This window comes from Pristis pectinata, chromosome 11 (assembly GCF_009764475.1).
Source record: "Pristis pectinata isolate sPriPec2 chromosome 11, sPriPec2.1.pri, whole genome shotgun sequence".
Taxonomy (NCBI): Eukaryota; Metazoa; Chordata; class Chondrichthyes; order Rhinopristiformes; family Pristidae; genus Pristis; species Pristis pectinata.
In genome coordinates this window covers 84447569-84465170 of record NC_067415.1, presented here as the reverse complement: position 1 = coordinate 84465170, position 17602 = coordinate 84447569, and the positions used below count along the sequence as shown (strand labels likewise).

General features: G+C 39.9%; 1 protein-coding gene across 1 annotated transcript in view; it reads right to left on the bottom strand.

The window, feature by feature from the left end:
• The window catches only part of kpnb3 (karyopherin (importin) beta 3), a 51642-nt gene that overhangs the window by 12986 nt on the left and 21054 nt on the right, over positions 1-17602 (bottom strand). Inside the window, 11 exon segments of the mRNA XM_052026298.1 lie at positions 1181-1275; positions 2525-2648; positions 5721-5853; positions 8132-8215; positions 8294-8512; positions 9624-9797; positions 10464-10553; positions 11143-11267; positions 13677-13783; positions 14842-14929; positions 16737-16857. Of these exon segments, the coding sequence (XP_051882258.1) occupies positions 1181-1275; positions 2525-2648; positions 5721-5853; positions 8132-8215; positions 8294-8512; positions 9624-9797; positions 10464-10553; positions 11143-11267; positions 13677-13783; positions 14842-14929; positions 16737-16857 (1360 nt within the window).

The window sequence follows — 17602 nt, the reverse complement described above, 5'->3', positions numbered from 1 at the left end:
TTGATATTTGATAGGTTTCAGTGAGATCCCCCCCCTTATTCTTCTAAACTCCAGTGAGTACAGGCCCAGAGCCATCAAATGCTCCTTGTACATTAACCCTTCCATTCCCAGGATCATTCTCGTAACCCTCCTCTGGACCCTCTCCAATGCCAGCACATCCTTCCTTAGATATGGGGCCCAAAACTACTCTCAAAACTTTAAAATGTGGTCTGACCAACACCTTACAAAGCCTCAGCATTACATCCTTGCTTTTTATATTCAAGTTCTCTTGAAATGAATACTAACATTGCATTTGCCTTCTTTACTACCGATTCAACCTGCAGGTTAACCTTGAGAAAATCCTGCACTAGGACTCCCAAGTTTCCTGTGCACCTCCAATTCTGAATTCTCTCCTGTTTAGCACCTCTCCAATACTTGTGCAATGTGATGAGAATCACCATGCCACCATTCAGCAATGGACTTCTCCTAGCTCTGTTTACCACTCTGCACTTCACTTGCACTGACTGGACAGGTAGTTGTTTCTGTGCCGAGTCTGCTGATACACCAGTTACCCATCAACCTGCAAGGTCCTATATTGAACCTACTGCTAAAATGATTCTACAAAGTAATTTCATTTCATTACCCACTGCAAACTGACGACTGGAAGATAGGAATTTCTCTCCAAGTCGTGTTTTTTATATATTAAAAAAAAGTACGACTCATACTATTTTCACATCTGCATTGCGTTAAATTATAGAACTATCAAAATGTTACTGAAGAAAGGGCATTGATATGAAATGTTAGTGGTTTCTCTCTCCACACAAGCTGCACAACCATCTGAATATCTCTAGCAGTTATTTTCAGGTCTCCTGATTCTACAGTATTTTGCTTGTGCATTAACTCTGTATTGTTATTGCTTTTCCTTTGTACTAATATGAAATGATCCGTACGGACGGCATGCAAAACAGTTTTTCACCGTACCTCAGTACATGTGACAATAATAAACCATTTACCAATTTACAGAAGTGATTGAACCACCTAAAGCATTTAACACAACATTCAGACACAAACTATGCCATAGTTATACATGACACTTTAGCAAATTACATTAAACAGCAACAAGGACTTTTCCCTCATTTGAGTGCCCATGGTGTGAAATATTTTTCCAAATTACATAAGATTGCTTTGAATGAAAGGATATCATCGTGAAAGTAAAATTTAAGGAGCGGCACCATCAGTTTCACCACTTGTTCAGTGTACTCAGCAAACCCTTCTTTCAACTCTTTTGCATAGCAGGACCTAGGGATATAGATTGCAATTTGTTGACAGTTACTCTCTGGAAGGACAATCACTACAAAGCACATTCACCATTTTAATTTCAGTGTCTGAATTGCAAGCTGACTGTTTTAACGAACTCATTTGCAATGGGAAGTGACTCAGATCATCATCGGATGGACAAACCCCATCAACAGCAAAACTGATTTCATGAGTAGGAATGCTGAAAGATATAACGGTATCCAGCTGTGTGACAAATACTCACCATCAAACAACTGCAGATCATTTCACCTTCCATCCAACATTTTAAAAAAATGACATCTTAAGTAGTTGGTGTTGGAATCAATTATACTTTTTTTGAATCACCTAATTCACTGGGATAAACCATTTTATGAATTTTATAACATCCTTTATCGTCCTTGCCTGAATTACTGAAATCATCTGAATTGTCCATTTAGCTTTACAGCGCTAGCATTATGAACAAAAGCATAATTTTAGAAATAAAGAAACTGGTTTACTTTAACATGAATTCTACATTCTACGCAATGTTTGGCTTAACAAGTCCAAGAATACGCAGCATTTTTAAATTAATTTTTTGGGACATGCTGGTGGGAAAGCCAGAGTTTAAATACCCATCCCTAACTGCCTTGACAAGTGGTGAGCCATCTCCTTGTATAATACAAACCTTCTGGAGACAGTACTCCCAAAGGGAAGGACTTCAAGTGACAATAAAAGATTGGCAACATATTTCCAAATTAGGATAGCATGCTGTTTGGAGGGGAACCTGCAGGAAGTGGTATTCCCTTGCCCTTCTTGGTAAGAGAGTTTTTTGGGGGGGGGAGGGGGGGGTGGTTGAGGGTCCTCTCAGAGAACTTGAGATGACCAGCAGTACCTTTTGCAGATGGCACCCACTGTACACTGGTAGTAACAGGGATATTTCGAATAGTGGGCAGCGTACTAGTCAAGCAGCCTGCTGTGTTTTGGATGGCGTTGAACTTCTTGGAGTTTTGCTGAAGCTGTTCTCATCCAAATGGAGAATTTTCCATCACACCCCTGATGTGCCTTATGGATGGTGGAAAGGCCTTTGGAGAGGACCCAGGACGTCTCGCTTGCTGCAGAATACCCAGCTTCTGATTTGTCCTTGATGCCACAGTATTTACAATGTACTTTATTATAATTCATTATATACCATACATAACCAGACCACTTTGGTTTGAACTAAGTACTGTTTATCAAGAACTGTGTTAGTGAGATAATTAAATTAGCCCTTACCAACATTTGACAAGCTGTTGCTTTCTCCTCCAGACCTGCAGTTTTTATTCCAAAACTTTGCTGATCGCCAAGGTTTACAAATTCCCAGCCATCATCCTCGCTCATGTTTTCCATATCTTGTGCTAATAATAAAAAAAATGTGCTTTGTAAAGCTTGCCTAATAACTTGCACATGAAGCTGCAACGTGCACATTCATTTGAAGTTATGTTATTCAAATCTGAGGCTAAAAAAAAGACGGAATAAAAAGCAGAGCACAATCATGCATACACTTCAGAAGTACAGCTAGCCTTGTACAGCCCTGTCACAATTTCAACATGACAGAACTTCAATGCAAGCTAAATGATTATTTGACCCATTTCAGGTTGTTTTATGCAGAAGTGTATTCCAGTTCACTTTTCATGACCTCAGAATGCCCAAAAAACCTCTGCAATGAAATATTTGAAGTGCCATCGTAAAAATGCAGTAGTTAAATCTCCAACAAATAATAAGTTCTAGGTCATGAGTTTGGACTCATGTTCTTCAATGTACTGCTGTAATAGCTTTTATACCCACCTGGGCAGGAGGTGTGCAGACGGGACCTTGGTTTATCAATTCACCAGAAAGCCATTTGCCACACAGACTTCCAATGCAAAGTCTGTATACTTGGTTTTAATTTTAACAGAATTTTAATTTGCAAACTGAAGACGCTAATGAGCAGGGCAGAACCTAACTTTGCTGGGTTTCAAAGCCACCAGTTTCTTCAGCTGATGTGACCTTCATTCCAGAACAGAAATGATGATTCACAACTGTGCAAGTGCTCTTGAACTAAAGTATATTTCATTGCTCTGCAAACATTGTGACTGCCTCCATATTTTGTCTAGTCTATGTTTGAAACCCTCTGCTCTCCTGAATTTGTTCCCAATTGTTAATTCAATTTGTTAAAAAATACCTTGGCCTCAAAATGGTACTTCAGGAAGGAGGAAGTGGACTTCAGGAAGGGGAGGTCAGGAGAAAACACACCAATATTCATTGAGGGGTCAGCAGTGGAAAGGGGATCAGAGGATCTATCCTAGGCCCAACACATTGATGCAATCACAAAGGCGGCACGCCAGTGACTATTTCATTAGGAGTCTGTGGAGATTTGGTATGTCAAAGACTCTTCAAGTTTCTACAGATGTACAGTGAAGAACATTCTGACTGGTTGCATCACTGCCTGGTATGGAGGCTCCAATGCGCAGGATCGAAAGAGGCTGCAGAGGGTTGTAGACTCAGCCAGCTCCATCACAGGTTCAACCCTCCCCACCCACGACATGCCCTCTTCACGTTACTACCATCGGGGACTCAACATTTTAGGAACAGCTTCTTCCCCTCTGCCATCAGACTTCTGAACGGTCCATGAACACTACTTCATTATACCCCTTTTGCACTATTTATTTTTGTAACTTATAGTAATTTTTATGCCTTGCACTGTACTGCTGCCGTAAAACAACAAATTTCACGACATACGTTAGTAATAAGAAACCTGATTCTGAAATGCTGTTACAGCTTGTGCTACAAGAATGCTATAAACATCAACGCTATAAAGTATTTTTCCCTGGAGAGTAAAAGACCAAGGGATGACCTTATAGAGATGTATACAACCATGAAAGGTACAGATAAGGTGAATGGTCAGACCTTTCCCCCAGTCTAAAACTAGAGGGCACAGATTAAGGTGAGAGGGGAAAGATGTAAAGGGGACCTAAGGAGTAAGTTTGTCCACACAGAGGGTGGTGGATATGTGGAACTATCTGCCATTGGAAGTAGTAGAGGTGGGTACAATAACAACACAAGACATTTGGACTGGTACACGGATAGGAAAGGTTTAGAGGGATTTGGGCCGGAAGCAGGTAAATAGGGCCAGCTCAGATAGGCAACCTGGTCAGCATGGAAGAGTTGAGCCAAAGGGCCCGTTTCCATGCTGTATAATTTTATGACTATGCATAGCATCTGTTAATGTGTCACTGCTACTTATCAACAAAGGCATGTGTGTGAAATGTGAAACTTTTCATTAAAACATATAAATAGGACTTTTTTTTTAAAAAAGAGTTGCCTATTAGCACCCAAAGCTCACATTTGACTAGATAATATACAACTTTAACATTATGTACACAGATGAGGGTCCAGGTGTCACTGAATTGAATGCAGAAAGGGTGAAAGTACTAAACCCAATCCTTACTTCAGTGAACACGCACAGACACAAGGTTCCACCACAATGTGAAATTGGAGTAATTATTCCAGATGAACCACTAATCCACCCCCAAGATGCTGATCCCATCTCAGAGGTAGATCAAGCCTCACAGAACAGGACCAGTGAAGCAAAAGAAAGAATCAGAACGGACTTGGGATCTCTGAACTTGTGGAATCTTGTACTGTACTACACAACACCAACTAGATGGCTACATGTCTTAAGCCAAGTTTTGGATTAATATTCACCAGGGCTGTTCTGGTATTTAAAAAGAGTGCCACATAAAGTGTAGCTAGTAAGCATTAAGTTTAAATCAGACACATTTATTGAAATAGTAATATTTTGAAGACACAACAGATTCTGCAGATGCTGGAATTGGAAGCAACACATACACAAAATGCTGGAGGAATGTCAACTGTTTATTTCCCTCCATAGATGCTGCCTGACCTGCTGAGTTCCTCAAATATTTTGAAGAGATTGTAGAATTATGATTCAGTGAACAGCAAGAACTTGAAAACCATGTAATTAAATGGATGTTGGCCTGCTTTGAACAAAGCTCAAAAATATATCTACAGGTGAAAAACACAATGATGTGGAGGAACTCAGCAGGCCAGGCAGCATCCATGGAGAAAAGCAGGCGGTCAACGTTTCCAGTCAGGACCCTTCTTCAGGACTGCTTTTCTCCACGGATGCTGCCTGGCCTGCTGAGTTCCTCCAGCATCTACAGTCCTTTCTCCCCTGTATCTACAGGTCCTCCCCAGTTTACAAACGCTCAACTTATGTACATACGAACAAGCATTTGGGAGACCGGCAGGGTAGATTTGCCAGCTGCTGCAGGGCTGCAGGTATCGTCTGCCAGGTAGGGACTCTGTCCATGGCCGTATTTCCCACTTACACACTGTTCAGGTTACGAATGCTCACGGGAACGGAACCCTGCCATAAGCTGTATTTAGAATGGAAGATAACAGGGAGGTGTGTCATTTATACTTACTATCCAAGAGGGCCACTTCAGGTTTAATTGAAGCAGTTTTCATCAATGGTCCCATGACAACAGGAAGATACTGCTGGAACTCCTTGCCAAGGATCTTGCACATTCTTGCCCAAGCAGAGATCATGTAAGAAATCTGGAAAGAGAAAAATAGACCGAGTTTAAAATCTCTTCTCTCCCCTCACCATTAATCATAACAGATCAATAGTAATGCAAATGTACTCACAGATTTGTAAACAAACACTATCACACACAGATTAAACAAAAATGGTAGGAATTTTAATGGCAATGGTTTTACAGCAAATCAATGTTCTACGAATCTATGCACAAATCTTATCAAGTTGTTTAACGACTACAAAAGAAAAATGTATGTTAGCTTTATTTATAAAGCCACATCAATTAGTTGGTGAAAGGCTTGAAAGTAATTTTGATTTTAAAAGGGATTTCCTTCTACTCAAGAGAAATCAGCTTCTTGTAAATATGTGGATTATTACTGCAGTATTTATCATGCATTAGCAGCTCTTCCCACATTGAGCAGGGTCATAGTGAAAAGTATAATTTGCTCATTCCAGTTTCAAGACACCTTTATGAAAGGGCTCAAAACATTGTCAAGGAACTCCAGTTACAGCACCACAGTTAACACCAGCACTCCCTATTGGCACCATACAGCAAACCAAACACCTTACCCGGTCAGCTAATGTTGAACCCTCCATTCATACAAACCTGCTTCTAAGGGTCTGATAGAATAATAAGTGGAAATAGTTTTCACTAAGGGGGGTGGGAGATGTACATTTTGGTATCCAGAGGACACAGATCCAAGATATCAGTGAGATAAAATAAGTCAGAGGTCACATAGGGAGGTATACTTTTCAAGTACGCAGGCAGTTGCTACGATATTAAGTTGCTGCCTGAAGTGGATTGAAGAATTTAAATACTCTAAGGGCTATGAGGAAAAAAAGCAGAGGGTACTGGAGAATGCGTAGGCACAATGGGGACAGACAGTCTTCTTCCGAGATGCTGTCTGCTTCAAAAGGCAAATTCCGCTCGAGAAACTTTCTTCTATTCACCAACCCACACTGCTCCAAAGGCGCCCCACCTCAGCCCAGTGGGACTCAAATATTTTTCTAAAAACAGAAATATCCACCTGTCTTCTCAAATGGCACTACAGACTTCCCTTGCCCCACCTGCATTTTCCCCAAGTATCACTGATTTCAATGGCCATTGTGGCTCTGCTCCCAACTACCTGGGCTCCCGATATCATAAAATCTCCAAGCCACTAACTCCAATTCCTCCTTTAAGCAGCTCTTCAAATCCTGCTTCACTGACCAGATGTCCCAAAATCTCAGGTGCATCAAAAGGAAATGGCTTGTATTTGTACAGAACCCATCAGATCCCCCTTCAGACTGTCCCTTTTGTACCTTTTACCTTCTAGGAGAAGATACAGGAGCCTGAAAGCCCAGGTGTCCAGACTCAACAGCTGCTTCCTCACTGCTATCAGACTTTTGAACCAATCACCTCTTTCACATCCCCTTCCCGATGGTGCTTCACGCAGACTCTCAATTCCACCTCTTCCATTATTGTTACTTTAGCATTTCTTTTTGCACTACTTCAGTTTGCACTATTCTATTGTTTTGCACTTTCTGTATTGATCGTTTTATTATTACCATGTATACTGTTTACTGAGCTTAATGCAAGCAAGGAATTTCATTACACTGTATGGTCATATTATATGACAAACTAATCTGAATCCAAAATCCCACTTTACAGCCACTTTTGAAGTGTAGTTGCTGTAGTAATAGAAGAAACTGTGCCCAATTTGTGCACAGCTAGATCCCCACCCAAACAGTAATGTGATAGTGACAAGGCAATTGATTCTGTCTATATAAAAATATTGATTGAGAGAAATACTTCCAGGACATCTGCTCTTCCGCAGGGAAGTAGACAGGACTTCAATTTAATATCACATCTGAAAGATAGTACCTCCAACATTTCAGGATTCCCTCAATACTCCACCAACCAGACAATCTGCATGGTTAGTTCTGCTATAACACAGTAGTTATGTTCCTAAGAAACCTCCTGTTGTAGAAAGTCACTTTATAGCAGAACAGGCTGTAGTTGCCTTCACAGCATGGACTTGAACATGTTTTCCTGATTGTGATCGCACTATAACCAATGTGGCCTGCATAATGTTCCCTAATCCATCAATTGTGTTATAGCCAATTAGCATTATGTAAACACGAGTTATAGCAGAACTACCTGTACTTCTAAACTCCTCTCTGCAGTAGGTCTTGAACCCACAAACTTCAAAATCAAAAGCTAGACTGAAAATAAAACCTCAGGATGTTTTGCTCTGCTGAAGGAGATTTAAGCACATTCTCCGTTGTAATCACAGAGGGTTGCACAAGTCAATGTACCTGTGGGTCGTCATCCTCCAACTCGCTGGAATCAGTTTGGGTTTTTAGAAGCAACTGCATCACATCTGAGGCGTCTTGCATAAACTGCAAAGCACACAAGAGTTAATGGATTGAACACCACCATTGAGCAGAAAAGTTTCAGAAGTTCTAATAAATTGTTACCTTATCTTTACCAACAGCAAGGCCTATCAGGCTGATGCACTCGATTGTTTTTCCCCTCAGGAGCCGGAGCTCCTTCTGTACTCCATTTTCCACGATGTGCTTCAACGAGGGCATAAACAGGTCATAATATGGGACAAATTTCTCCTCCGCAGTGTCAGCTACAGAAGCAATGGAGGTAACAACCTGCTCCAACACCAGCTTAGTTCCTTTCTGTATGAGCTACAGGGAGAGCAAAACATAAATAGCACATGGGTCTACTAGAATCCTGAAGCATTGAGACAGCAGTGAATAAAATAAAATTTTCTTAGTTTCTATGCTGATCACTCTGAAGCAGGAGGAAGCCGTTCAGCTTCCAAAACTCTTGCCACTCAGTTAGAACAGGGTTGATCCATACATTAACTCTGTCTACTAACTTTGATTGCAACTCTTAACACCATACCCCATGATATCCAAGAATAAGTTTGCCCAGCTCAGCCATTTGACTCTAGAATCAACACACCTTGAGTTCTACATTTTCACTCGATGTGGAGGTTTTACCCTGTGGCCTGGTGCTGGTTTTTACTCTGTGCTGTTACCTAATGGAAATACTCTTCTCTTTACATTCCCATTAAACCCCTTTATTGTTTGAACCACCAGATCCAAATCACCTTTCAACCTGGAATTCTCTCATTACAAAACCTCTACACTCTGGCAGTCAGTCTGCTGAACCTGCAGGCAGCCCTTCAATTGATTCCTCCTGAGGTAACAGTGGGAAAACTGAAGAGTTCTCCAGATGAGGCATCACCATTTCTCTTCTCTCAAGGTTTTGCCTAATCCATTAATCATTTTATAATATTCTTGTATTGTGTATTCCGCTCCTCAGAAACTTCTGCTCCGATCTAGTTAGCCTAACTTAGTGCCTTCTGTGACCTTGGTGTAGAAATATGTGCAATCATAGAACAGGACACAATAGTGTTGGCTGCACATTGTACTCCTCTTTGAAATTTGGTTCCATTGGCGTTAACCAACCCGAATCTCATAAGCAGGATTCTACAGGCAGCTGCAACTATATTACAAATTTAACACTTGCGACTGAAGATGATTTTTACTTTTTTGTTCAGCCAAGTCATTGATAAACATGAAAAGGTGAATTTCCAGTGCAAACATCCCTGGGGGAACACTTACACAATTCCACTAATCTTCCCCACTTTACTTCTATCTCACTGACAAAAAACTTACTAACAAACTTCAATTTTTCTTTCCCAGTGTATTCAACCAGTTCTCATTCGCACTGAGATTAAGCAGAAGTCAGCAGCTATAAAAGTTTACTAAAGAATTGAAAGCAAGTTACCTCCTGTAATTTAGCCACCATGATAACGTGCAGGTGGTTTACAAGGTTATCCAGGTATGGGAGTAACAGTGATTTGGGGCAATCTTCAGTGAAGTTAATGAGAGCAGCAGCAGCGTGAGCTTGAACCCGTGGATTAGCCTGATCTTCCATTGTCTGCAACAGTGCCGAAATGACCTGTTTGAAAGAAAAATAATACTGACACCAAGGCTGGTTCTGTGCCCTTTGTGTTCTGATCTTATATGGATTTCTGCACATCCCTAGGTCAGGCAGAATGGGGACCAATTACAAATGTAACATTTAGGATAAACAATTGAACAGGGTATTGGTAAAACCACTCAAACATGACCCATGCTCATTTTAGCACGAGCTATTTATTCATTTATGGGACATGGAAATCGCTGGCAAGGCCAGCATTTATCATCCACCCTTAAAGAGCTTTCGAACGATTAGTTTGTTGGACTATTTCAGACGCTGGTCAATAGTCAACTACACAGTTGAGGGTCTGGAGGCACACTTTGACTAGAACGGGCAAGGATAGTAGCACATTTCTTTGAAATGCATTAAATTCAAAAAAATCTGGTAGTTTCATAGCAAACTTTACTGACACTGGCTTTTTATTCCATATTTAATGATCCAATTTTAAACTGCACAGCTGCCACGGTGAGATGCAAACCATGTTACTGAATCAACAGACCTCTACTAGATTGCTCATTAAACCACCCACTGCTACTCCAGCATAATGCTACTGCACCCCCTTCACTTACGAACTGATGTCATAGTACAAGATCTTAACACTGCTTTAAAGAGATGACTATTCATAATGGACTAGAAGATGCTTACCTTGTCATGAAACTTTCTCTGGAACGTTGGTGCAAAATCTGTGGCCATCTGACCAATGGCGTTACATGCTGCATACCTAACCCTTGGGTGCTACAACAAAATCATATGGACATTATATTTCAAATCCAGCACCTAAGAACTGAAGGCTATAATTTAAACTCTGTGTAACCAATATATCTGTAAATAATTAATGACGGATTATACAACTCCATAATTTTCATCAATTTACCTTTAGTTATAACCACCACTCCCTACATAACATGCTCAAACAGCTGTTTTTTTTACTCTATCACTCTAGTTTGGTAACACTATGACTGCTTTGCACCAAAATGGACTGTTTTTTTACGTTCTTTCTTGCAAAAATTATGTATAATTTGTTTAATTTAAGTTTTTCTTGTGAATGCTGCTTATATGATGCTATGTGCCTGTGATGCTGCTGCAAGTAAGTTTTTCATTGCACCTGTGCACACATGCACTTGTGTATATGACCATAAACTTGACTTTGACCAAACTAAATTTCTCTTAAGTACTGACTTTGCTGAGGGAAACCATCTCTTTGAACACAACTCACAGATATTTCAGCCAAATGGCCAATCTTTATGTACAAGCAGCGAGCATTAATGGGAGATTCATGCCACACCTATGCTGAAGCAATACACTTGCATTTTATTTCACTTACTGGATCTTGAAGGAATAGCAAGACGAAATTCACAATTTCATTCAGGATCCCCTCCATTTGCTGATGGCAGCCTTCTCCAATCGCTGACAAGGCCATCAGTCCTGCGTGTCTGTACTTCCAGTCAGCTGCAGGGGAACATCACAACTCGCATTAACCACATGCATTTACACAGTAACTTTAACATCCTCAAAGTCCAACCAGGCAAAAAAAAGTTGAGACCAGACTGAAGTATTGGATAAATCAAATCTAAAACGTAGTCAGAAAATTAAGTTTTACATCAGACCTTAAGAGAAGAGAGAAAGCGAGGTTTAAGGAAGGAAATCTTGGCCGATTCTATAGAGTGGGAGGTACAGACAAAAATATTGAGGCAAAGAAAATGCCAATGAGGTGCCCCTAAGTTACTGTTATAAGGCAGCCAATTAGCACACAAAGCCTCATGAACAGTAATGAATCCAACAAATAGTCAATCCATTTTAGTGATGTTGGTTGTAGGATAAATACTAGCTGTCCTTTGAATAATCATTTAGCTAAAACCAGCAAATCAATTACAACATACTTGTTGACTTGTAAAATATCACTTCCAGTAAATTACTCACTCAACTATTCAATTACAGAATTCAACTAATGCACCATGTTAGAAATTAGACACTAGTAGAATCACACCACAGATAATAACTTTCCAAATGTTAGATAATTTGTATTAAAGCAGCTTCCACAAGAATTTATTCCATACTAATGAGGTATTTTAAAGGAAGAAAGATCACATTAGGGTTAGGGTGAATAAGCACAAATTTTCAGAGGTCTACCTAACAGTGAAAGATTCAAACGGATTGGAGGAAACTAGTTTGAATTAACTACAGCCTTCTATAAGTCCATGTACGTGAGCAGGCTCAGAATCAAAGACCATGTGCATCAGAAATATCTAAACAAAAGCAGCAGAACAGAAGAGGCCATGTAATGCCCTCTAATCTATTCTGCTAATCAAGGAGATCATGACTGTTCTGCCTTTGGTCTTAATTGTTGAAAATCAATTCTAAATCAAAGACTTGGGATTTTTTTTTTAAACATAGGAAAATTAAAGCACAGTTAAATGTCATTTGCAAACAAGGTGTTCCAAATTTCTACCATGCTCACAAAAATGTTTTCCAGTTTCAGTCTTGAACATTTGGCTCTAGGTTTAAGATTACGCCCCCTTGTTCGAAGTGCTCTGACCAGCTGAATTAGTTTTCACAATCTCAATTTTGCAGGTAATGACTTCAAAAGTAACTAGGCATTTCTCTGTGTTAAAGCTGCTGGCAAAGACGAACACACGTAAACCAGTGCACTGTGATATTGAAATTATTTCAGTTAAGAATTCCTATTTCTGAAATACAACCAAAACATTAAATATATTTGTTCTCCAAAAGTGCTACCATTTCCAGTTTTCCTCAGGGTTTTCCCTACAACCCCCCCAACACAGTAGATTTGGAACCTTTTAAAAGGAGGAACTAATATTCAGACCTACATAAAGATCTGATAGAATGAAAACATTATTCACATCTATTTGTTGCGAGTTTGCCTTGTGGTGAGCAATGTGTATTCATTCATGTAGTCAGCCGATGCCAATTATAGAACCCATAAATAAAGAATGCTTAATAATGGGTTGACTAACTACCTTCAAACAAAAATCAACATATCACAATACCAACGTGGCAAGATTCCTTAGATCTAAATTAATCTAAGTAAATAGAATCAACACAATTTGTACCAATTGAGATGGGGCATGCATGGTATAACAAACAGAACAGAGGGAACAATTTGCCAGTTGTGTATAAACTGACAAAGTACACATTACTTAATTCACTCAGTCCTGAAGGCAAATCAACACCTGATACTCTGGTTGCCATGAATACAGAGTGCCACCCAGAATTTAGTGCTCTTCAGCATAAGCAAATATTATATTGAAATTACCAAGGGCCATCAGCATCTTTTTTAAACAAGTTTAGTAAAATGTTCTTAATGATACTGCAGCAATACAGGAAATCAAAGACAACCGAAGGTGCTGGAAATATGGAATACTGAAGTGCTGGGAACACTCGGCAGGTCAGACAGCACCCATGGAAGGAAAAAGAGTTAAACATTTCAGGTCCGAGGCCAGTTGCCGGAAGTGCCCCGAGTCTCAAAGGGCTTCGTACCTGGAAGGTTGACCACCTTTCTCTTTCCTCAGATGCTGCTGAGTGTTTTCAGCATTTTCTGTTGATCTTTCTATAGCAATTTTGCTTTTCCCACCTCTGGCTCTCACAATATCACTTCTAAAAGGTATATAGGCCATTGCTCTGAACAGCTTTGAAACCAACCTTAATAACTGCAAGAATGTGGCCTATAGCCACTCACCCAGCATTGTTCACTGCTTCAATGGGAAAGTATCTTGAGCTTCTTAAACATTTTACAATTTTAGCTCACTTCATTAGGACGTTCTTTATGAAGGTACGAGATCTGACCAAAATAGATACCCGTTGCGAAAGGATTCAAATTACTGAATGCACCATACTCACAGTTTTGCAACATCTGCATGATGTGTTCTTTGATCAGTGGGAGCACTACTTTACCACCAAGGCCACAGGCAATCCTGTCCAGAGCACTCTCACCAGCAACAGCATTGCTAGGTTAAGAGAAAAAGAAATTTTGAGTTCCAAGAACTGAGTGCAAGTTACCAGCAAAGCTTTCAAAAGTTAAATAATGTGCCAGGATATTAAAAATTAAAAAGTCCAAAGGATAATAACTATAACTTATTTTTAAAGGCAGACCCAAGCATAGAGGAACCTCTTTGGCGAGTCTAGATTTCAATTCAAACTTAAGTTTTGGTGATTTCTAATTCCAAAGTTCATATATGCAAAGTTTTAATTTTATTCCAACTTTAATAGGCACATTTTACCTAATTAACAACTTGCATCAATAAGCATCTTTAATGTACTAGAACACACCAAGGGAGTATCATCAAATCACATTAGAAGGGCTGGAGAGGTGGAAAAACACATTTGAACAAATTGGGAGCCAGAGTCAGCCACTTGGCTCCTCGTGCCTACTCCCCCATTCAGTAAAGTTAAGGGTGATCCAATTGTAACCTCAAATCTGCATCCCACCCAACCCCACCACCGTTCATCCCCTTGCTTATCAATAATGTAGCTACATCCGTCTTAAAAATATTCAAAGACTTTGCTTTCACAGTCTTTGAGGAAGAAAGCTGAGTTCTTCACAGCCCTTGGAGAAAATACCATTTTAAATGGGCAACCTCATTCCTCAACTGTAACCACTAGTTCTAATTTTCCCACAAGAAGATGTCGTGTACACATCCCAGCAAGACCTGTTAAAATTAATTCAGAGCAAATGGCAATGCTCATCAGACTGAAATATCTTTGGCCATTTTGAATTTCAGATGGGAATGGAATAAACAGTGTCCAAGAGTCACCCAGCTCTGGACTAATTTGGGGCTCAGTGTGGGTTAGGTGCCTGGGTCAGGATGATTATGCAGCAGTAAGACTATCCCTTTCCCATAAGGGGTGGGACAATCCATCTTCCACTGAAATAACCGGCATCCCATCCAATAAAGGATTGTTGGCAAACTTTGTGGAAGCTCATGTGATCCCTGGCAATTAATAAGGAATCAGAAGAAATAGCAGCCTGGCAGTCAGCTATAAACTGTTGGCTCATTCAAGTTACCTGTCAAAGTCATCATCTTCAAGCTCATCTGAATTTGACCAGTTGTCATCATTTTCTAAATCCACCATCATTGCCAGCATCTGAGGAACTGAAGCAAGATATTTTAAGTTGGAAAAGACTTGAAACCCAAAGGATCTGAATGCAAATTGCAGGAAGAAATTCACAACAGTACTTGACTAAATAGCAACTTTAGATTTATAGTCATTATCCATAAAAACAATGAACATATACGATTCATGCACACATGCCTGCCTATAATTTCACACCAATAGTTTACTGTAACTAGAACTTTCTTCCTAAATATATTCCATATAGCCCATTAGACAAAACTGTCAGCCTTTTTTCCATGATTTCCATTAGAATTTCAAGAGAGAATTGAGAAAAAAAACATCGACGATTGGCTATGCACAAAAAAAGCAGTATTACTAATTCCTTGAATGTGCAGACAGATTTGGTTGTTAGTTGGTCACACCCCTGATGCAGAGATAAGCCACTCTTAAGATGGTAACAAAGTACAAGTCCAAGCCAGAGTGCAAAATAACCAGCTGATACACTTGTCAATCAAGCCCCGCACCTTAACTAGAATTCATTTTAGCATCAATGGACAGAAATAAACAGTAAACATTTCGGGTTCAATGCAGAATGTCGACTGTTCATTTCCCTCCATAGATGCTGCCTGACCTGCTGAGTTCCTCCAGCATTTTGTGTTTCTCCAGATTCCAGCATCTGCAGAATCTCATGTCTCTATAATTCATTTTATGCACATTTGCGTCTTATAAAACTTTCCCTCGTTGCACAATACTGGAGAAACTTCCCAGTCCAACTGCTATTGTTTTGATTGAGAACTTAGACTCCATTGGATGACAAAAAGCTTTGCCCCATTCTAATTCATTGTTGGTAACATTACATTGGCATTCATTCTGAGCAAACTGAAATCAACTGCCAGTAATCATAATTACTGCACCTAGAAATTTACTTAACAAAAAGTTCTGGCTATTTGTAGAATCAGAGCTGCAAAACAGAAGTCTCTGTATTTCACCATAATTATGGAATTTGTATGGGAACTGGAACACTCACTCTGCAGGAATTTACTCAAGTTAGGATGTACCTTCCCGCTGCAGTGAGGCTATTCAGTAGATTGCATCAAGTAGAGATATTACCCAAACCCACAGCAAGCCCCCACACATACTTAACTTGCAAATATGCAGCACTTATGACGTGGTATATCCACATCACAGGAGCCTTATCAAACAAACACTGGCCGAAACAGATAAAAGAAGTGTTTGAAGGAGTGTCTTAAATCAAAGTAGGGAAGTTGAGGGAGTGGATTTACAAAGAGAGGTATGGAGAAATAGCACAGAAGAGTTAAGGCCAGCATAGATCAGCCACGATCACATTGATGGGCTGATAACCTACTCCTGCTCCTATTTTCTTCTGTCAAATCCTTGCAGTGGGAACATGATGTACAAACAGCCAGAAATGGGGAAGCAGAAAGATTATAGTGGGTCAAGGACTGGAAGACATTTTACAGAAAGATTTTGGTCATTGACAGGTCAAGAGAAAGGATCATAAACCAAAAACATGAGAGAAATTGAGAACAAACAGCAACTGAGACGCCTGTGGAGAGAGTTAGGAGACTGTGGAATTCACCCAGGTTTAGAGGTTGGAGCAAAAATAGGTTCAACCTTCAATATTTGATTGGATAAGAGAAATGGAAACAGTTGGCAAAAGTGATTGGGAACATTAGCACAAATGGCAGGTAAACTCGTACAAAGGCAGAATGAGCCAAAGAGGCCTGTGTTATAGGATCTATGTGCTTCTATTCTGAGATCTGGTACAAGCATGACAATTAGTCAAGAGGCATGGCATTCCAATAAGTACCAACTATTACTTACTGGCTTGTGACACAATATTGCTATGCTTTCTTAACATGGCAGAGGCAGTTTCCGACAAAGTCACTATTACTTCTAGAGCCAGCTGACGCTGCATGTTTTGCAGATTGGTGTCTGCACAGAGCTGTAGGTTAGAAAGGGAACCACCATTAACAAGTCAACATTATTTGCCAAAACCATAAAGTAAACAGATTTAATTTTTTTTAAAGCAAAAATAAAGTCCCAATGAGAAACAAGGGAAAGATCACTTGCTTTCAAAACTGATTATCTCACAGCCCCTTTCCTTCTCCCTAGTGATATGGGCCATTATACTGCTTTACAATTTAACATGACGCTCACAGCCACTGGAGTTGAAATTATTCCATAACACCCAACTGCGTTCTAAATATCAAGATATATAAATACATGTCTAACATTAAAGTGATGGATTACTTCTTCAGAAAAAGGATTTAGTGAGCAGATATTCCTCATAAAGCATGTATTTTTATTAAATCTGGAAGTGATAGTGTGTCACCCTCCAGACCATCAAATCCCTTGGAGGGCTCATTCTGAGGGGCATTTAGGAGACAGCAACATTACATAGACCTGGAGTCAAACACAGCCCAGACTGGGAAGGGTGACAGATTGCCATCCTTGTTGGACATCAGTGAACAGATGGATTTTTAAAACCACAATCAGGTGATTTCATACTCACCATTACTGAGAGTAGCTTTTTAAATTGTTCCTGATGTACTTAATTAGCTTCTATGGAGAGATCGGAACTCATGCCACAAGATCATTGGTCCAGGTTTCTGGATTAATACTCCATTAATTTAACTGCTGCGCCACTATCTCAATCTTCTGTACTGGGTCATGCTAAAAATAAGTCC